The sequence below is a fragment of the Drosophila subobscura genome, chromosome O (assembly GCF_008121235.1).
Source record: "Drosophila subobscura isolate 14011-0131.10 chromosome O, UCBerk_Dsub_1.0, whole genome shotgun sequence".
In the NCBI taxonomy this organism is placed as follows: domain Eukaryota; kingdom Metazoa; phylum Arthropoda; class Insecta; order Diptera; family Drosophilidae; genus Drosophila; species Drosophila subobscura.
Window position 1 is genome coordinate 18,640,910 of NC_048533.1, and position 22,730 is coordinate 18,663,639.

A 22,730-nucleotide genomic window follows, 5' to 3' on the forward strand; every position below is an offset into this window, starting at 1 on the left:
CGTGCCACCTGAATCCACAAGTGGTGGGGCGGGCTACCATTACAATCAAATGAGACTCCACCACTGATTCACTGATTGAGCCATTTCCAGCACCCGGAGAACAACAGGCAGTTGTGGGGCAACAGGCAACAGGCAGCAGAGCCATGCAACAGGCAAGATTCACCATCAACACTATCCCCGCAGTCCTCAGACCCCCGGCCATAGCTCTGCTAGCTCCTTTCGCTCACACCTTTCCCTCCCGGCTCGAGCACCTCTCCCCAAACCCCGTTTCCTGAGCCAACCAGCGACTGCCTGGCGTCGTCCTCGTCCTCGTCGTCGTCTTTGTCTTCTTCTTCGACTTCGATCAACCAAAAACACGAGCCAGCCAGGAAGAGAGAGAGAGAGAGAGAAAGAGAAATATAAGGGGGGGCTAGAGGGTCCTAGGCAGCGAAAAAAAGCAAATAAAAAGCAGAAAAAAGGAGCACAAAAAACAGAAAAGAAATGCAGGAAAATTCGTTCGTTTGGGCCACGGCGACGAAAATCGGCCACAAAAACAGGCAACATCAGAGACCGAGGAACGAGGAGCGAGGACGATGGCTAAATCGCTTGCTCCTCGTTGGCTCCTCGATTCGGGTTCGGCTCTCTGACTCGGTTCGGGTTGTTGGTGCCACATGCCACACTGCTGCCGCCTCCGTCGCTGCCACTGCCACTGCCACTGCCTCGACTGCTGCTCCTTCCTGCCTTTTCGGCTTTCGGCAACTGAGGCGGCAAAACGCATTCGGCACTCATCGTCTGCAATTTTTATATTGTGCAATATATTTCGTTGGGATACACTAACCCTCTAAGCCCCACTTCTCCCGCCTCCAACCCTGAGCACGTGTGTGTGTGTGTGCGTGGGTGTGGGTGTGTGCGTGTGCTTAAGTGTGCTTCGTTATCTCCAGCAGAGCACTTCGTTTTGGGAACACACACACACACAAACACACACCGGGAAAGAGGCCCCACCCCTCCCACTGCAGTTGGCCAGAACTAGCCAGAAACCCATGCCCTAGCTCAAAAAAGGGGGCAAAGTCCCCAACCTCCGAGCCAACCAAAGCTGGAGCCAGAGCAGCCCAAAAGCCAGACACCGTGTTGGATATTCTCGGTACCCTGTAGTAGTAGGTACAACGGTATGCTCGCACTGCTAAATGTCCAAAGGAAAGAACCTCTCAATCCACTATAAAAGACCAAAACATTTACACTCACGTAGAGATAAATGGTGACAAGAAAGTAATCTATCAATTCTTGAATTAAATAATATTTAATATTATTATTTCTAGTAGAGGGTACTCTTTGCTCGAAACCTCTTTGAGGGTTTACTTTTTTACATTTTTTCTTGCTCTTTCCCATTTTGCAGCTTCGTGCAACGACGACGACGACGATGACGCCGCCTGCACCCACCTCAAACTCGAGAGCCAACAAAAATTGTCACTGGAAAAATGTGCTAAGGGTTTTGGTTGGGCGGGGGTTAGAAGAACCATTGGAAAGAAGCGCTGTCTCCGTGGGCGTGTGTGTGTGTGTGTGTGTCTGAACCTGCGTGTGTGTGTGTGTGTGAGAGAATGTCAACTAGAAACAAGGACGATAAGCATTATGGAGCGCATTGAGGAAGTAATTGAGTGCACGAGACAGGGACGCAGGGCAAGGACGTGTTGGCTGTGTGGATGGGCTGGTGGGTGGCTCGGATGAAAGGCGGAAAAAAATATGTATATAGAGGCGCGTTTATATATGTATTTATTTAGGTTTGTGTGTGGGTGTGTATATACATAGACACGACATTCCGCCCACTCCCCAACCCAGTTTATAGCAACAAAAGGCATTTAACATTTTAATGCTGCCAGGATGAGGATGGTGTAGTAGGTCTAGCGCATACCAGTTTAGGGATTGGGAAGGTAGCAGCGTGCTAAACGTGCTCAAAAACCGAAATGAGTGTTTTTCAGGGAAAAGGATAAGGCCCAGTAAGGTTGGGGACCCCCATAAAAAGAGAGAAAAAGAAAGAGAGGAGAGTAACTAAAACGCAAAAGTACCTAAAGGCGAAAAAAAGATGCAATTTATGTTAATTTTTCTTGGTGTTTGCTTTGGTTTGGCGAAGGAATCGGGTGTCCTTTGGAGCACTTTTCATTCAGCGCAAAACATATGGATAGGACTGGATGTTGATTAGGTCCTGGGTAAAGTCAATTTCCCTCAAATAAACTGCCACACAGCCACACGACTGCCCGGCTCCCAATTTGTGTGCAGTCCAGAGGCACTTCATTTACCATTTACACGGGCAAATCCCATTTGCGGCCTTAATACTTAAGGAAGGCTGAAGCCCAGGATGGAGAGAGCACAAATAAGGAGAACAAAATATGGAGGTAGAAGTCGCTATATATGAAAGTTTCGAATGGCTTTGCAAAAAAAATTATTGAGCTTAATGGGGTTTATTTTCTTTGAGCTTTCAACCAATTTTAATTGGATTGCCGTGGGGATATGGCATGAGATATGTCTATGTAGGTAACGAAGCAATACTGGTTCACGAATTAAGACTGCGGTAGAATCCGATTTAGGATTACTATCCTCTAGCTCGGAGTTCCCCTATTATTGTTATTGTATTGTGTTTTTATTTTCTATGGGTAAAGACATTGGAAACTCACCCACAATATGCAGCATATCCTTGGACCACTTGGAGAGCTCCCGCTTGATGAGACGCCGCTCCTGCAGACATCTGGCAAACGAGCAGTCAGCCATATTGGGTATCAATTTTGAACACAACTGTACCTGCAACAAGAACTCAATTGAATTAGCTGGAAGCGACACATACGTACATTCATACGAAAAAAAGCAAACAAATTTCCCCAATGGAATTGGAAATGAGTGTTAATTTATTAAATCTATAATGCGCCATATAAAATTTCATTTATTGCTGTTGTTGTTTTTGTTGTTGTGTTTGCTGCATTTTTGAGCGCTAGCAAAAAACAACAAAAAATAAATGATTAAACGAGTTTTGTTTCAAGGTTATCGCGAAAACACACAAACACACACACACACACACACACAAAAACCTGTTGCACTTTATATTTTTAGTAGTTTTTGTTGTTGTTGTTTATTATTTCATATGCTGCAAAAATAATTGTTCTTCTTCTTGATTTTGTTTCTGCGGCTTTCGTTGTTGCTGTAGTTTTTTGTTGCAGTTGCATTCCTGCTTAGAGTAGTTCTAGTTGTTGCTGTTGTTTTTGCATTGCATTTGTTGTTTCTTGTGGTTTTTGGTTTTGTTATTGCATTTTAGCTGTAGCTGTGGGGCTTTTACTATTCGGGCAGCTACCAGTTTTTGATATTTCCTTGTTCCAACAGACAGACAGTGCGTGTCAAAACTGTAGAGGCAGAAGTAGATAAGCAGTTGAGATCTGTACTGCATTTCGATCATTGCGGTGTCAGGAAATGATATTCGAGGAAAACACTCGATAACTGGAATATTTTGAACATTAGTCCATGAGTATTTCTGATATTTCTGTTATGCGGTTGTTTGGTGCACAATATCTATACAACTTTTACAAAAAACATAAATATACAATTTGTAGGGTCATCTAAAAAATACTTATATTTACATGGCTGCTCATATTCGATATCATATTTATTTCTAAATATTTTTCTTACTTTCCCAGATCATAGTGCACTCCCAATCATGTGACGCACTGTACTACCCGTTCTGGCGGGGCAGACAACAATATTTCTTGCTACTTAAGCTGTCTATTACATTAATTTATTCAAATGTCGTTTGTCGCTGTGTTGTCGTTTTGCATTAAATTAGTTTTGTTTTTGATTATTAAAAAGTCATCAATTGCAAAACGTGTTTAGGTTTCCAGACTGCATTTGGCTAATTCGTTCGAATGCCCCTACAACCAATTGAAAGGCAATAGAAAATTTAATGGCATCCAATTTTTTTGGGTTAATTTCTGACGAGGGGATAACCCTCTCATGTGGGGGGCATAGCATTCAGAGTTTTCCCAACCTATAATTGATTGTTGAGAAATGATTAATGTTTGTTTGGGCGGGTTATAATTGTACTCTCGTTCTCTTTTTCACTGTTTCCATTTGCATTTCCTTTTCTGTTTCGATTTTTCCCCACCGACCCATGACAGCCACTAAATTTTCATGGTGGATATTTGCCTACCCCGAAAACCCAAGAACCGGCTAGACCAGCCCAATCCCAGTCCCTGCCTCCTGCTATTGCTGGAAATTACAAAGAACAGCGCAAAGTCAGTGGAAAATGTAATTGAGATTCTAATATCAGATAGCAGATATGCTGATGCTGAGGCTTACATGGGGCCTGGCCTGCCTGCCACTTGTCGGAGCGGAGGTAAAAACTGGTAGCCCAAAGAGAGTTTTCAAGATGTTTACGCTGATGAAAAATTACTCCAGCTGCCACTGCCACTGCCACTGCCACAGGCCACAGGCCATAGAGCTGGGCTGGCGTGCAGTAGCCACTTTGTGGGCGTGTCAACGAAGCACGAGGCAGCAGCAAAAGTTTGCAGTTGCAGTTGCAGCCGTGGCAGTGGCAGCCGACTGATGATGGACGTTGATTATGATGGACGTTGCCGGCCTACCAAGAAGAACAACCAGAACCAGAAGCTGCCAGCCATGAGTAGAGCAATTTGCCAACACAAAAATCAAACATGGGAGGATGGAAGGAAGAGGATGACGATGACGATGACGATGACTACAAGGAGATTGAGCGATTCTTAGGGCCCTGCCCCAAACGCCTTCTTTTTGGTATTATTTTAAGTAATTTTCTAATTAAAATTAAATCAAGTTCTGCACTTGAGGAAATGGTCTCTGGATCATTCTGGCCAACCTTTGATGCATTTCACAAACAAACAGGTTGTACTTGGGAGATACCCATCGGTTTTGACAGGAAAACGCTTCCTTTTGCCTGATATACCCTTGAACTTTATGATTAAAAGGTAAAAATATGCAAAGTCAATGCTTATTTTGAGCTCTGCTGTGTGGCATGAGCTCTGTGGCTTCCTGCCTTGCCAGTCAGAAACAGAGCAACGTCACACAAAAATACATACATATGTGCATACATATTTACGTGTTACAGATACAAAAAAAGCAGAGGGAATTCATTCAAACGAAAGCTTGTTATAATAAATGCCACAAGTATCTGTTGGCTGTCGTTACACGTTGTACATACGATTGTACATTTGTATCTGTATCGCTTGCTCACTCCATCGTACAGGCATTTGATTTCATAAATAAAACAAAATATCAAGGCCACCCTCTGCCAGATCGTAGAAACTCGTAACCATACATATAATAGATATCCATCCATATACTATATAGAGATGGTGGAATATATAGAATAGAAAAATCACACAAAAAATGGCAGCAATTGATTGGCTGTGTGGTGTGTGGCCAAAGGTAGAGCTCAAAATGTTGTCTAGAGAAAAACGAGTTAATATCTTTGGATTCGGAATCGGATTGGATTGGATAATGTGTTCTCTCTGGGCACAAAGTGCATTTTGGCTAACCAGTTTCCAGCTGGCGGCTATTGCTTTTCATTAGCTCAAAGTTAAAGTTGAGACTTTGGGCCAAATTACTAGCCGAGTTTCTGCGGCCAATGTTAGGGCCTTGAAATGGTTTTGATTGTTGCCAATCAAAGCTCAAGTCATGGATGCCATTATTATATTATGGATATGCATTGATGTTTCGCTTTTTGTTATTTTAAATACTCAATTTGCATGGCAATTCTTTACACTGCTTTTTTTGCTATTTTCATATTCATATTCAATCACTCTTTTCATTTGCTTATTCATTTTCAAATGCGGAAATAGACGCTTTCAATTCGTTTGAGTTCGCCCCAAAGTGTTCTCATAATTTTATTAATTAATTACTTTGCTGGCTTTTTTTTTAGATAGACTAACTTTCTCGCAAATTAGTTTATGGATTTATCCGCTGATTGCATGATCTTTTTATTGAGCTGTTGTGTGTGATCGACCTTCGGGTGTCGCCGTGCATGGTAAATTGTGTTTTTATTCAAGTGATTTAAGTTGTTTGAATATGTTAATTTTAGGTGTAATTTGAATAAATGAAATATGTTGGAAATGTAGATTGCAATTTAGCATCAGGAAGTCAGTGGATATTGAGTGGATTGCGTAAATATAAAAATGGGTAAATCCAAAGCTGCTAAAACTTCCAAGGAATATGAACGAACCATTTTTGTACCACGTTTTTGATGATTCCCTCCCGTACGTGTGTCCCTTTCGCGTATGAGTAATATTTACATTTACAAAGTTGCATCTTCCTTATCTCCATCTTTATGCCACATATCCGCTGTTGTTGAGATTTATCTTGCCCTGAAGCAGACATCTCCGTCGTCTTAAAGATCATTAGCCATTATTTGTAGTTTGTGCAACAATGACAACTCTCACCTATTGCCTGCTGCCAGTGTCCGCCGCGGGCGTGTGCAACAAGTGAAGGCAGTCAGCAACAGCAACTAAACCAAGAAGAGCACGCGCCGCAACAGCAACAACAACAACAACACAATGACAGGAAGATCGAAAACGAAACCAAAGTCACTGGCTGACTGGCGGGCCTGGCTTGCTGGCTGGTTAACGTTAACTGGCCAACAGGCCTGCCGCTGCCGCTGCTGCTGCTTCTGCTGCTGCTGATGGTGGCTCAGTTACAGTAACACACATTTTCCAGTTGCTAGTTTAGTTGTTGCTGTGGCTGCTGTTGCTGGTTGCTGGCCATTGTATGCACTCAAGCGCATTTCCATTTCTAACGTTGATCAGCGATCTGCGCGCTGCAGCCACGACTGAGTGAGGCTGGTGGTAAGGTCGAGCCTGCCTCTGTTCATGGCCCAGCTCACCTACAAAACAAACAACAACAAGAAAACAACGACAAGTTGAATGGCTCTAGGCGACTATTGCGACTCTTGAGTGTCCATTACTCCATGGTTTTATGCAAAACCAACACGATATTGAATGTGTTACAGAAATGTCCGGCACAGAAACATATTTGCAAGAAAATATTGAAGACTTGTAAAGAAAGTGAGTGTATAATTCCATCAAAGAAAAGCTTAAACAAGAAACATTGTCATACCTGACACATTCCACCATCATAACCAATATCTTTAACGATTACGGGGTAGCAAGCACGAAAAACAAACCAGAAAAAAGGCCCCCGCAACGGAGAGACAAGTTTTAAGGCAACATTGGAGCGCTGCGCTTGAGAGTCTTGTGCCATTGGACTTGCTCTTGGCTTGGTTTTGGCTCTGGCCATTGGCTGATTTATTGCCCATATGCATTGCCCAGGCCACCTCTGCCATTGCTCTTGACCCCAATGAATGGGCGGGGGGAGCAGTGCCAGTGCCAGTGCCTGTAGCTGGTGGCTGGCCCCCAAAAGTGCCAAAACTTAATTTCCTGTGAAATATCCCTGACGCACACGAAAACAAAAGAATAGCAACAGGAGCCTGGCAGGCATCCTGGTGCTAACATTGATTGCATAAAGGAAAGGACTAGACAGGGAACTGTTTTTAAATCGAATAATGAATCAACAACAGGGAACGAACAATGGGTGTGCTCCTGTCTCTCTCGGTGTCTCTGTGTCTCTGTGGGTGAAATGAAGTTAAATGCCGCTCAAGGATGCTAAATGTGGCATGTCGAAATGTGTGTTGTCTGCTGTCTGCTCTATTTGTGCTTTATGTTTGTGTTTGTGTGGCACTATTTGGCTTGCGGCATTGTCTGTGTCTGTGTCCCTCTGTGTAAGCTGGCACACACATACACCGAAACATAACTGTTGAATGCGGCAGGAGTCGTAGTGGGCCAAGAGCCACCACCACAGTAGCAGCTACTACTACTGAATGTGGCACATTTTCGACATGTTTTGTTGAGCATTTTGGCAGCAGCTCCAGCTCACAGCAGCGACACTATCTGGTCGCTCCTCGCAGCCCGTTACAATCGTGCAGGAAATGTGCAAAATAATGTTACGAAACTTTTTCGTTGCAATATGCGCAACAGGAGGCAACAGCAGCCGCAGCAGCAGCACCAGCAGCAACAGGAGGAGCAACAGGAGGGAGTAACATCAGCAGCAGCACCAACAGGAGGAGGAGCACCTACATCCAACTGAAACCAGGATGAAGGAGAAGAAGGCGAGAGCAGCGATGCTGGCAGCAGAAGTTACCAATACAAATGCACTGATAAGCGCTGGCAGAGAACACTCCCACCAGCCCTAACCCACTCTAACCCACCCCCTACACAGCATAGCCCACTCGCTCCCGCATCCCACACTACTTTTGGACCATGTTTTTTGCTTTGACTTTGTTTTTTGGCTGCTGTTCCGTTCCGTTCCTCTGCTTCTGCCATTGGATGGGTGGTTGCTTGGGCTGAGGAAGGCCACCCCAACCGCCTCTCCCGCTCCTTCTCCTATACAACCTCCTTCGGCTACTCCTCCCCCGTTCTGGAACACTGTCTTCGTTTTCATTTTATTTAGTTTGGTTTTTCCATCACCTCTCTTTTTCGCTCAATCTCTCTCTCTCTCTCTCTCTTTCCAGCATTTTTTTTGTTGCACTATATATTTGGGTACAACGACTTGTTGCTTTGTCTCTGTGTGTGTGGCACCATGGGTGTGGCACACAACTGCTGCATGCGGCACACAAACCCTCACACACACACAGTCGCAGCCATGTGTTACGTATACGACCTGTGTACCACATTGAGTGTCATACTCGTATGTGCAAGCATGTTTTATGATGTCAGTTTTGGGTTTTATTAAAACTGCTAGCAGATATATGGGACGCCTCTCTCTGGTGCCTCTTATTGGTCCTGGTACAGGACCTGTTCCTTACAAGCGCTTCTGCTGCCAGCTAAATGCAGATGGAAATACGCTTTTTTCATAAATATATGAGCAGCTCAAATGCATCATCACATTAGGCTCCCGTTGATGCCAGAAATGTTTTAGGTGTGGCCCGGTGCTGTATTTCTCAATACCTTTACCAGTGAGCAAAACTATCTTCTATTCCTTATTCTTCGGTTAGGTGCTGTGGTTGGAACAATATTTAGAGAAGTATCCCAATCTCCTTTCACCTTTTTGCAAGTCCTACCATATTGACATTCTTTATTTTAAGTTCCAAAAACCATAATGTTACTCGTAGGAATATTATTTTGATTACTCGTGTGTTAAACTGTTTTAAATTAACAAATCTTCTTAGCATTATTCCTACTTTGCGGATACTGTTGTTGCTATTCTTACTGCTTTTCAAATGCGCTTTTGGCCCCACTGGCCACTACTTCATATGCTGCCTCCTTCCACCATTTCGACTCATCGGTTCTTATCAATCGCGAAAATGTCTTTGGGGTTCGGCAACAGCAGCGGACTGTAGTGCCGCTGCTGCTTACAAATTGGGGTCACCTTCAAAATTATCAAATTTCGCCCGAAATGATTAACTCGACAAACACAAAAATCCCCAGCCTTTCCTTCACCGCTCCCCTTCCATCCTCCACTCTACCCATTCGTCTCAAATTATATAAAGAATAAAAGGCAGCAGCAACAACAAAAACATCCACTTTTCCCGAGCGAAAACCTTATCTTTGTTACACAAAAATAAAATGAAAAAAATTGGAAAAAAACACAACAACAAGGCAGCAATGTTGTTGTTGATGATGATGAATTTGCCCTGATTTCGACACAAAAAAAATCAGCAAAAAAAAGAGAGAAGAAGAAAACTGTACAAACTGCAACGGGCGTGAGAGGAACGGCAATAGAAAAGAGAGCAAAAAGGGGAATAGAAACAAAAATTAGATAAGACGAAATTGAGTCGAGAGCGAGCCGACAAAGCGGCCAGAAAACTGTTGCAGGCAATTCGCAAAAATAACAAAACAAAAAAAATTACAAAAAATACGAAAAAAAGCAAATGAAAATTCCGAAGCCGAAGAACAGCAGCAGAAGCAGCAATTGAAATAGAGGGAACAAAGAAAAGATTCAAGAACGAAGCTTGAGATACTCTTGAAAGCCGATCTTTTGGAACCGCATACGAATATGTGTATCAGCTCAAGATATTAAACATAGAAAAGCGAGACACCTGTAGATTTTTGGAAAATGAGCAGGAAACATCGGAACCTATCCCATTGCCAAATTGCTAAATTGCCAAATTTGCATTTGATGCTTCCTTCTCTGTATAAAAATCAGAATACCCTTTGACAAATAAGAACCGCCGCAGCAACAACAAAAATTATGAACAATGCAGCAAAGTGCAGCGCGCGTGTGTGGCCTCGCCGACAAAGGGGGAAAGAGCGGGGGAAATATTCTTCTTTTTTTTTGCCAGCAGTTGTCTAAATAACAGCGAAACGTCCGACGACGACGATGCCAGAAAGCAAACGAACTAAATTGCTACAAAAAGGCAGCAAAAAATGTACAAAAAAAACAGCAGCAACAAAAAAAAAAGTATAGAAAAAATAGACGAAAAAACGTAAGAAAAATCAATTGTCGCCAAACCAAATGTCAATACAAGTGGGCCTGTGTTGCCCTCTCTGTCTTTCCAGCTATCACTCACTCTCTCTCTCTTTTTAAGTATATCTATCTCTTTTTGTTGGTGTCGTGTGTGTGCATCGTCGAAATTCAGGCGCAATTGAAAGCGTTCGTAAATTCTGTAACTGTGTGGAAAGTTAGAGAGCCATTCTGGAAAAGTTAACAAAATGTAATTGAATTGAATAATAATTGAAAATTGTAATTTACATAAATAAAATGTGATTTTGAGATATGTAATCCTGCTAAAATAATATGTAATTGAGTTGATTTGAATTTGTATATTTATAGGTATATTTAGCTATCTATGTACATATGTACATAAGTGCAAATGAGACGTAATACACCTTGATAATCCATTGCTGCAAATATGAAATTTCGTCGAAACTCAACAAGACATCGAATGGTTTCATCAAAAATATAAAAAACGAGGTCCCATGCTTATTTTCAGCAAATGGCAGATCAAATACTCGTAAAAAGTTAACGACAAAATACGTAATAAACGAATAAAAACAAAAAACTCAAATGCAAAGTATAAATATAAATTGTGAAAATATTTGTCGCGCTTTTTGTGCTATCTTCTATTATTATTTTTTTGCATTTTTTTGTGAGAACAGTTGGATTGATATTTGCCAATGTTGTTGCTGTTTTTGTGTTTCTGTATTTGACTAGTTTTTTGTGAGTAGAATTTCGTTTCGTTGGCTGTGCAAAAGGTGATAAGCTCAAGGACAATATGGCAGCTTTTGGCATTGCTGTACGAGCAGCACAGCACTCGCCTAAAAATTGTTTGTTCAATTGTGTTGATGCATATGGAAAATATCGATTTTGTTTTTGGACAACACAATGCGGGGGAATGCCAAACCAAATGAAATAAATAGTTGTGCGGGAATTGTTTGGCGATACGAGGGTCATCCGATTAAGCCCAGCCACTGGTCTTTTATATGCATTTCTATTGCTTCAATTTAACTACAATGCTCGACTTTCTTTCGTGTATATATATCCTCATCCCTCTCTTTAACTGACTCTATAACAAAATCTTTATTCTGATCCCCAACAAAGCCTCGTTTGAAACCATCACTGTTCCCCGCACCTGTTGCACCTCTGTCGTTGAATTCTTGGCATTTGTGGGTTATGCGAAGCGGTGGGGATTTTCTGAACGTGTAGGACCTGCAGTGACATGGCCAAAGTTAAATTAAAACCATTTTTTTCCACGCTTTTTTTCTTTTTCTGCTTCTCTCCTCTACACTCCTCTCAATCCCAGTTGCAGACACGCCTTCTATGTGGCAGAGGAGCGAGGCAGAGCCCAATCCCAAAACCAAACCCCACTCTCCCTAGCTAAAAACAACAACTGCCTGTTGCACTTGCTTATGTACTTGAGAGGCACTTTCCAGCGCACTTCCAGGGGCCGCTTCACCCTCCACCACCCATCAAACTATATAATGGCGAGGGAGAGAATGAAGGGGAAAGTATAAAAAAACTGTGGGTAAGAAGTAAAATTACGAAAAAAAAAAAAAGAGTGTACAAAAAAACTAGAGCCTCCCAATTGGGCGACCCTCCCGAGCAACAGTTTATTTATTTTTTGTTGAATTTTTTTCCGTGGTTATGAGAGAAGGGAAACGATTCTGGTGAGAAAAGTTTGCTTTGAAAAATGTTGTGAAGTAAATGAAGCACTCGAAGGATTAGCTAAATTATATTTTAAAAGCATTTAAAAAAACACTACCTACTTATAATTTAATTTTATTAAAAACACCTATAAAAACTTGTACAGAAATGCAAAGTTTAATGAAACATTTAATCAATCTGCATAATTATTACATTCCTTTAATGTAAAGCCCATTTTTTTTATAGAATCAGTTTCCCAGGCTAGAGATGGGAATCATGGCTTATCATTTTTATTACTTACAGAATTTTCTATGTTCCGCTCAAACAAATGAAAATCGATTTGAGTTCAGTGGTTGTCGGATTCGTGGAATTTCATGCTCAAAATTGCCATCGAATGAATCAGCCTGAATCCAAGTCTAGGTCTAACCCTTGCCCCTTGAGTGTGTGACTCATTCAGCGATAAATCTATGTGGCGGGCACAACGACTACTGCCCGACTTCTCAGTGGTGGCAACTTGTTGCTGTTTCTGTCGCTTGTTGCAACATCTAATCCAATCTGTAAGCAAACAATGCCAATGGCAAATGCAAATGCATGTGGCAAATGCAACAACAGTCGCTTCCTTTTGTCTGACGGAGGAGACAGAGAGGGCGAGCAGAGCAGAGTAGGCATATGTGCAACACAGACGCTGTTGCAACGGCCGTTGCTGCTGCAGTCGCTGCCTTGTGTTGATGGTCAAGGTCATGAACCTGTTCCAATAACTCGTTTCTTACGTGCCACAAGCTCTGTACACATACACACTGAAACAGAGACAGAGAGAGAGGGAAAAAGAGAGAGAGTGAGGCAGGGAGACACAGACTGGTAGCCAGATGATTGTATGTTGCATGCTGTCTCTCTAATGCTAATCCTGCCAGCTTTTCATGCCACCTTTGAGGAGGGGCCTGGCATGGGGCAACAACAGCATGACTAATGGGCCTCAGTAGCCGGGTGCCGGGTGCTTCCTGTCGACTGCCAGGGATCTCTCTCTGCAAAAATCAATTTGAGAACATGAAATTAAATTGCAATCCATCTGACGTGAGGATGTTGTGCCTGCCACAACTTAAAGCTAGAAAAGTTGTTGGGGCAATGCAATGCGGAAGGAAAGCTCTCAAGGACAACGCGTGCGACACAAATGAAAAGAAAATTACACGACAACGCGTGGGTGTTAGCCAGTCAGCCCCTCTTCCTCTCTCTGCCACAGCGTCTGATTCATTTTCTTGTTTTCCTGCCGCAATGCTGTCTCCATAAATCTGCCGCAAATGAATTATTCGAAATCAAATGCATTTTGTGCACAAAGCGAATCCATTTTGTGCAGCAAAACAAAAGCCGCCCCACAGAAAACAGAAAAAACGTTTTCCGTCTGTCAACTGGAAATTAGAAGCGCATTAATTAGACATTTTTATTGTTATTCAGTTGCATTTAAAAGATTTTTACTTTCCATTCAATTTATATTTACGCATTAATTGCTAATAAAGATTTCCGGAAAATTTAGCCTCCAAAAGCTCGACAAAAAAGCTGGCATTTGGTGCCCACTGTGCGCGTGTTGATGTAAATATGATTTAAGCTGATTCTATGGGGGATAGTGGAAGTCAAATGAGGCACTTGTTGGGTTTCAGCATGCATTTTTGTAGCTTTTCCTCGGTTTGAGATGTGTACTTTACGTTTAAATTGGTTTTGGGACTTGAGGTAAAGAACAACGAAATATTAGATAACACATTAATTATTTGCATATGTTTACTCTAAAAAGAGTTTAACGTTGAGAGGTAACTCTGAAGAGAGATGAAAATTTTATTTATACAATGAGCGTATACCTACCGCGCTGCACAATTTTTAAGAATAATTTAAGCAGGTGATGAGTAATTTATAATTCAAAATCCCTTGACAGTCTGAAGTACATATAAGAAATGTTTCCAATCAGCTCAATAAGCATGATGAATCATAGAAAGTGCTCAGAACCTATCCCACAGAACCTATCCCACAACAGTTCGTGAACACGTGAATAGAAAACTTATACCGTAGATGTTTGTTGTGTAAATGAACGAAAGTATGATGGAGATCGTCATTATCTAACATCTAAGAAACAGAGATAAAAGCAAGCCCCCTCCATAGATCATTTCTTATCACAAGTAATGTCTCGCCAAGTGTTGGGAGTAGACGATTGTGTAAAAATATAAAAAATTCGTAGCTTTTATGTGTAAATTATAAAAACAGAAGATCGTTGGCAAAGATATGAACGAAACTATAAAACAGAGAGAGGAAAAGTGCAAGAAAAAGAATGAATTTTCCTAGAAAATAATTTCCCGGCAGTGCAAACGCTTGAAAACAAAATTGCGTAATTCCGAAGCGTAATTTAAAAAATGTAAATACAATTTTTAAAAATAATTTATCTGTTGGGCTATACTTACTCTTTTATTGCCGATCTCTCAATGGTTACATATAAATGTGTATAAATTTTTAATTTGGGTTTTAAAATTAATTTTTCAGTTTAAGTCGTGTTTTTTTTTATATATTTTATTATTTTGTTTTGTTTGATTTGTAGAAATGTTTTGTTTTTTCGTTTGTCACAGCACTTTTTGTACATATATTTTCAGCAAATTTAAGGCAGAGACTTGATAAGTTTTCGCTTTATTTTGTATTATGTGTATATTGATTTTTAGCATCCGAGATAGCTATCATAAGAACCAAAAATGTTCACAAAATAGTTTTCACTCTTTCTCCTTTACTCTATCTTCGTCTTCTCCTTATTCTTCCTATTCGAATTGTTGTTATTAATTTTATAAATGGAATGGGAAGCACATGTATAGTGAATGCGTGTGCGTGTGCATGTTACATGCGTGTCTGTGCAAATGTGTGTGTGTGTGTGTACGTGGAAGAAGAAAAAGAGTGGCAGTGCAACAACAACAAAAACAGTAAGAAGAACAAGAAGAACAGTAAGAAAAGCTAGAAAGCATCTCAGTAAACGCTGACGCCGACTGCGCTGCTCTAGGCTGCACTACACTGCTCTCAGTGCACTCTACCTCCCGCTGCCCGCTTGCAGCAACAGCAAGCAGCACAAGAACAACGAACCGAAGGCAGAAGCGAGACGCGAGTAGAGCGTACCGAAGCGAACCGTTCGAAACGAGCGACAATAAAGCAAGCGGACAACATCCAGCTGAGTTGCTCGCGGAGTGCAGTGCCAGGCAGGAGCGGAGCAGCAGAGTATTTGGTGTCGCTTGACGCTGCTGCACTTGAGAATGAGAATGAGTGCAGCAGCAGCAGCAACAGCGCCCCTCTCACACACAAACGCGCACACTAAGGCAGGGCATTTTTCTGCAGTGCTCAAAAATGCATTGAGTGAGTGAGAGAATACGAGAATGAGAGCGAAAGAGAGACCCAAGTGGGAGGCCAACCAGCCGGCTGACTGTCACAGTGCGTTAGTATTCGTGCGCTTCATTCATGGCAGCCGGCAAAAAACGTTAAAAGCGAAATTGGTTAACATAGAAAAAAGAGAGAGAGAGAGAACGAAGCACAGCAAAGCACAAAAAAAAAAGAAAATGGTGGCCAAGAAGCGTTGACGGACGACTCTCCTCCTGACTTGGCTTGGCTTGAGTGAGAGAGCGCATTGAGTGATTCTTCGTGGCGGGGAAGGCCAGCAGCACTGTGTAGTTTTTTAATTGCACTGCTCACGCACACCCTGGAACTCGCACACACACACACAAACGAGCAGGGAGAGCGAAGAACTGCAGCAAGCTTATCTCTGCTGTGGCTCTCAGCCGACTGCGTTTCTCTCTTTTAAGAATCACTCGGCTCTCACACTATTTTTTACATATTTGTTTCGTAGAGTGCAGTTTGTTCTCGAATTTGTACAATTTTTTGCGGGTTTTTTTTGTGTGGATTTCGATTTTCAAGCAGCGACGCAAACAAGTCCGCAACCGAAACCGAGACGACAGCGCTTTGTTCCAGCACTGGAGACGCTCACTCGCACTCACCGCTCGAAATGCAACTGGCGGCGGGCCGGGCAGGCCCGGGCCCCGAACCGAGCCGATCCGAGCCGGACCAGGGCCAGGGAGAGACCCAGAGACCAGGCCGCACCGGACGGGGGCGATGCAACGGGCTACCGTTGCACATGCACTTTTGTTGTTGCTTTCGATTTCGGTGCAGTTTTTTGTTTATTTTTTTCGTTGCGAATGTCGAGTGCGAGAGCGAACCGAAATTATAATAATTCGAGCAACTTTGTGGGAGAAGGGTTCGGGGGAAGAAAGACTGAGAGACGAGACTGACTGACTGACTGAGGGATGGACTGAGGAATTGATTCAGGAACTGATTCAAGCGGCAATCGAAATAAATGCGAGGTACACACATACATAGACTAATGATTGGGAGAGGAAGTATAGGAAAGTCTGGTATATTGTATGAGTTACAGAGGGATCGAGAGTTTGATCCACATACTTCACTATTGAGAGATACATGTGTACATAGTACATAGATATGCAAATAAAACCGGGATTACATTTAAGAAACTTAATAAAAGAGTAAAGGAATAGCTGATCGCTGTGATGCATTAAAACATTAAAGAATTTAAGTCTTTTAAGTCAGACACAACCCGACTGAAGAATTGAGAAACTAAATATAATTGATAGAGGAAAGGATTGACAAAGACTTTTATAGCCCAGTATTACAGAAAGAGAAGCCAAAATTAGATCTTATAGTCTCTCGCTCCGAATGATTGAGGGTTGAGCTAGGGGCTCCTCACTGGCTGGGCTGGTCGTTTCGGAGAACGAACAACTGGACACCGTAGACTGCAATTCGACGCGACTCGAGTCTCGGCCAGCGCCTCAATTGCATGTCATTGTAGACGAAAATATTTTTAGTTTTTTATTATTATTATTGTATTTTTTTTTGTGCACATTTTTTCGGCTTGGCGTTGGCGTTGACTCGTGGTCCGAGACTGGGACTGAAGCTTAAATGGTGACGGAGACGTAGGAGAGCGGTAAGAGCGGAACACCTCTGGGCCTGGCCCCTGGTCTCTGCCAGAATTTTGAGTCGTGACTGGTTTCAAGGTCTCTCAATTAATGCGAAAATTTTCGTTGTAATTTTTTGTGTTGCGTTTTATTTTTACTGAGTCGCTGTGGTTGCTTTTGTTGTTTGCTTTTTGTTTTGTTTGTGCATGATTGTAAATTAAAGAAACAAAATTCGTGTACAATAAAAATAGTAATTGTTTAGTTAGTTTTTCGTTTTGTTTTCGTTTGTTCTGCCATTGCAGAATTGTATTTGAATGCTTTTCTAATAAGCGAAAAATATTTGTGCATTTAATTGCATTCAGAACCTGACCTTGGCCAGAAGCGGCTTATATTTGATATTTCTCGATGGGAAAAGGCGAAGTTTCGGGGGTAGAATAAGAGAGGGCTTTGAGAGGGACGAGTAAGGGGAGTGAAAGCAATGGAGGATACAGTTTCTATTTAGTTAAAATATGTTTGTCATATGAAGAACAAACCGTTCCAACAATATCTACAGCGCACACCCATAATTTCAGTGGCTTGCAACCTTAAAAAAAAGTATGTAAAACAACCCCTTAATATTCTTTAAACACATCGAAATCCACGAAACAAAAACACCTTTACAAGCTGTCTCTTCCTGCTCATCCCAAAAATAAACGAAAACGAAAAAAGAAACGCCCCAAACTGAGGACTTGCATAATGATCCTTCAAGCCTCGGTCCCTGCTCTTCTTACCCACCCTACCGATCCAAGAATTGATGCCCACATCCGCCTCAACCAAACCCCTCCCCCGACCACTTAGTGTCCCGAAAAAAGCAGAGCAAAGGCAGGGAGCAGGGAACAGGACTTCAAAACATAATGTCACCATCCATATAATTGCTGTATTTACAAAAGATAAAATCGGCGACAACATGCACACGGCTAAAAAATGTTTTTACAAATGCTGCAACCGAAATGAATCCAACAAGAAAAGGTTGGCTTCAAAACCGAAGCTTTGGATACGCTTTCAGACCTAGGGAGGAGTCTTTACAGAAAGTAAAGGATGTCGTAGGCACGGACGGATATGTAAAGATGTGTTTGCCTGCAGGCTCATTGACTTGTAGATGGCAGGCATCTAGTCAAAATCATGGTACAATCCGAAAGGGTATACCAATGGGGAATGACGATGACGACAAGCAATTAAAATTAAAACCACGTAAGCAAATGCGACAAAAAACCCCCGAAAAACGGTGAAAAGGGGCACAAACGGTGAGCGAGACAGAGACAGATTGTAGAGGGGGTAGCGGGCAAAAAGAGGTAAAAAAAATCCACCCTATATTGCAATTGCATTCTGTAACCCCCCATCCCCTTCATACACAAAAGATGCACGAACCCAAACGTGCAATTTGTGTTGAATGCATTTGCAAAAAAAAACGCACACAAAAATCGGAAAAAAGTTCCCAAAAAAAAAGTGGTATGCAATTTTTGCATAATGAAAAATGCAGCAGGCAAGCCGCACATACACACACACACACACACACACAGAGATGGGGTACCGTACATTCTCGTATAATGAAACGCATTGCATGCATGAGCATTGAAAGCCGAGCCGAGTCGAGTCGAGCTGCAATGCAGACCCAAAAATATATTCTAAAATTAAAATGCAACGGGCTGACGCAATGCAAACAGCCAAAGGGGTGCAAACACTCACACAGATACGAGCACTCAAAAATACACACACACACACGCACAACATTGCCCTTGGAGCGCACAAAGAATGCATTTTTGTGCATCTTGAAGATACAGAAAAGGAAGAAAGGGATTGACTGCCCTCCGGCTGGTTAAAAGGGTTTCCTTTCCTTACTTATAGACATTCAAGGAAGTTTTTTTCTGCCGCAAACTCGTAGAATTCAATGCAATGCAGAAAGCAGCTTTGATTAATGAACACTTTTCAAAATGAATTTTTGCAACAAAATTATGCATTTCCTATGAGGAAACTTTGACTTAGACTTTGCCCTTACCGCAGCTAAGAAATACTCTTTTTGCATATATTTTAGCTTTGGCTATTTAAATGACTTACGACAAATAATAATCCTATCTATAAATACAAGAAAATCTTTATGATCTTTCACTTCCTACTTTTTAAAATATTTATCTCTTTTCTGTGCAAATGAAAGTTTGTCGCAATTCATGATACCCTTGAGAAGGGCATTGGATATTGTCAACGCTAGAATCCGTCCCGTACCCAGTATGATTGGGCCAAATGAGAAGCACCCATGAGCCGCGCAGGAAGCCAATTGCATCCGTTCCTGGCTCGGACCTGGCCCCGACAGCGTTTGGCAACTGGCGGAACTTCCGCCCGAACGGAAGTTGCAGCTGAAATGAGCTTGGGAATGAGTTTGTTCTGAGGAGGAAAAACAATCACCTCCATTGGAGTGGCTGACTCCGCCTGGCCATCATAAATAATGAGGCGAAATTAAACTTGCAATTAGATGAAAATCCAGATAAATCAGTTATAATTGCCATATGCTTAGGAGAAATTAGAAATAAGTGCCCGAGACATTAGTCGACATGTTAAAGTGCTGGAAAAGAGTCATCAAAATCAATATTAAGGCAATGAATCAAGTTTATATTTGTACTTTATTGAAACGATTACATGTTAAAAAGAATTACAGTAATGTACACTGAGAAAAACTAGACCTGAATATCGGATAAATCTGCTCAGAGCTCTCTTGAAAACCAGAAGAATATAAAATGTTGTGCATTTATTTATCAAAGTGTACTTGCCACACCCCGTCATCCTTCATCATGCCATTTCCAACGACTCTCATATAATTTGTTTGTTCTTTCTCATCATTTAATTTTAGCTGCAGCTCACACAAAGAAAAAAGGCCAGCCGAGGGGTGAAGATTAAAACTGAAAATAAATTAATTTCCTTTTTTGTTCCAATCGCTGATAGAGACTTTCCACATTTTAATTATTCATATATACATATGTATATGTATTATAAATTATTAATTATGTTTAAGTTTTTAAGCTGTCATTACTGTAGCCATGCAATTCAGATTTATTCTGCCACTGCCTCTGATGCTGCTGTTGGGGCATGACCTCAGCTCTGTATGTGTGCCTCATGCGGCATTCAGCTGTAAGTAAAAGTAAACGAAAAAGAGAATTCCAAAATAAATAAACCAAAAACGAAATGAAATCAACAAATAAGCAATGAGATGCATGCCCCAAAGATGGGTTGAGACGAGCTGGGAAGGAAGCAAGCCAATGACCAAGAATCAACAACGACAACTACACCAACAACTTCCACAACAACAACAACCACAATCAAAAAGCTCACAGATATTGCTGCTGCTGTTCTGCTGCTTCTGCTGCTGCTTCTGCTGTCTGGGGCCAAGGAACTCGGGAGCAATACAAAATTGCTTGGCCTTGGTCAGGGCACAATGTCTACATATAAATATTTTAAATGTTTCTTTTCATTTCCCCTTGATTTTCTTTTCTTTCCTTTTCGATTTTAACATTTTTGTTGGTGTTGCTGCTGCTGCTGCTGCGCTTCATTGTGTTGCTGTTGCAGTGCAATAAGTATTTGTGTGGCTGTTGCGTTCGGCTGCCGGATTCGCTTTCATTTCGCTGTGTCAAGAAAGTGAAGTGCTCCCCGTTGGAGCACTCGCCGAGATTAAGTGCGGCGATAAGATAGTAAGGACAGAGCCCACACAGAACCTCCCGATAAGGCCCATAAGCAGAGCCACCATTTCGCATAAGAATTATAATATTAATAAGCGATTTGGGTGTAGCAATAGATCAGTGCCATTACTGAGCAACAAGTTTGGCTACCGTCAAGCGATACTCTCTTTCATTTTATCTAATTTACCTAATTTCCTCTCCTGTTTTCTCATTTTCCTTTTTATGTGTACATATGTATGTGCTGTATATGTATTCATATGTAGGTCACTCCAGGCCAGTCCAGAAGGACAAGCTAATGTTGTCAACATAAAATTAGATTTTCATTTGCCACAAGCATGAATGAACACGCACACACAAATTTCTGGAGAGAGAAAGAAGATACATATGTATGTACATATATAGAGTGCAGAAGAGATACACAAGCACAGCACAGCACACGCACTCACGCACAAATTGCCATTTAACCAATGTCAATGTCAACGAGCAACAGCAACAAATGCCTTTCTAATGGAGGCCGCAGCATCCACACGGAAACCATTTTCAGCATTTGGGCCAATTCGTTGTTGTTGTTGGCACTGTTTGTTGTAGGCAGGCAGTCAGGCAGGCAGGCAGTGTGGCATATTGTGTAAGGTCAAATCTCTAAATTTTATTTGGCTTCCTGCCAAATGCTAAAGCGCCTGCAGGCCCAAAACAACCACACAACATGGATGCACACAGCTATAGACACGTGTTCACACTCAATTTGTAGTTGTTATTGTTGCGGCCGTTGCTGTTTCTGTTGCTGTTGCCACTGGCAGTGCTGTTGCATGTGTTGCAGTCTGCTGCCTGTGTGTGGATGGGATTCTGGCTGCCACTTTTAGATGTTTAGTCATAGATACGAGTATCAATGAACGACGAAAGCGAATGTGTTTTTGGCACTGGCATATGCAAAATAATTCAATTATATCTAATATTACACATTCGCCAAATGGGGGACTCCCTGTGGATGTGTGTGTGTGGCTGTATTTGTGTGTTGTGTGCCTCAACGAGTTTTACAATTAGCTTCTGATGAGAATTTAAATGTTTATTTAGGCTCTTAAACGAAAGCTATTAAGTTATGAGATTTTGCGAATTTCTGGGGCATTGGAATAGGAACTCCTATGATGCTGGGGTTGCTGCACAACAAATGCAAACTCTTTAAAGCTCACTTCAATGCGTTTGTTGGTTTTTGCCCAGAATCAACCCCAATAAACGCTAAAACCTCAACCTGCTTTCAACTGTCTTCAACCCCATTGTTAAGCCATTGTCAAAAAACATATAAATACAAAAAAAACCACGCATATGAGCAAATACCAGTTATTTTGCGCAACAATTACTGCTCCGCTTTAAATGGCTGGCTGCGGTTGTTCAGCAGAGTCTGTCCCACCCACTAACATGTGTAGCCCAGTTCTAAGCTGAACTCAATTTGGTCTTTGCCCTGTCAATCGAAACATTTGACCAGATCCACTGTGTAGGTGGTCAAGGGTGGGCAGCACAGTGAAAGCTCTGTAACAGGAACGAGCAAGAGCAATTCTTTCTTAGTCTATTGTACATGGAGAGTGAAATTCTGGTATATTCCTGAAATTTCAGTAGACTTATTTGTCAATTCGAAGTTCTTCTGCTTTATTATGTTTGAAAATGGGAGTACACACGTTGCACATAGTCTATCGAACAGGGAGTACAGATTACGGGGATGGGTTCGTACAACACACAAAACGTGCAGAAGAATCAAGTTCAAAAACCTCATTACTCACAAAATGTGGATATACTTTTGTGCTTGAGTGTGTGACACTGTGATTGTGATTGCTATGCGAATCAGTGCAAGAGGAGGAAGGCAAAAGCTGAATTTTTGTGGTTTGCGTTTCGCTCAACCTCTCTCTCTCTCGCTCTGACTCCCATTTTGATACGTTCCTAT

At 41.8% G+C, this 22,730-nt stretch overlaps 1 protein-coding gene across 1 annotated transcript in view; it reads right to left on the bottom strand.

Annotated features, from left to right (window-relative positions):
• LOC117899135 (mushroom body large-type Kenyon cell-specific protein 1) overlaps positions 1-2,769 on the bottom strand; it is a 51,113-nt gene extending 48,344 nt beyond the window's left edge. The window contains exon 1 of the mRNA XM_034808934.1: positions 2,646-2,769. Within this exon, the coding sequence (XP_034664825.1) occupies positions 2,646-2,739 (94 nt within the window). The 5' untranslated portion in view covers positions 2,740-2,769. The remainder of the gene's footprint in view (positions 1-2,645) is intronic.
• Between the last annotated feature and the right edge of the window lie 19,961 nt (positions 2,770-22,730).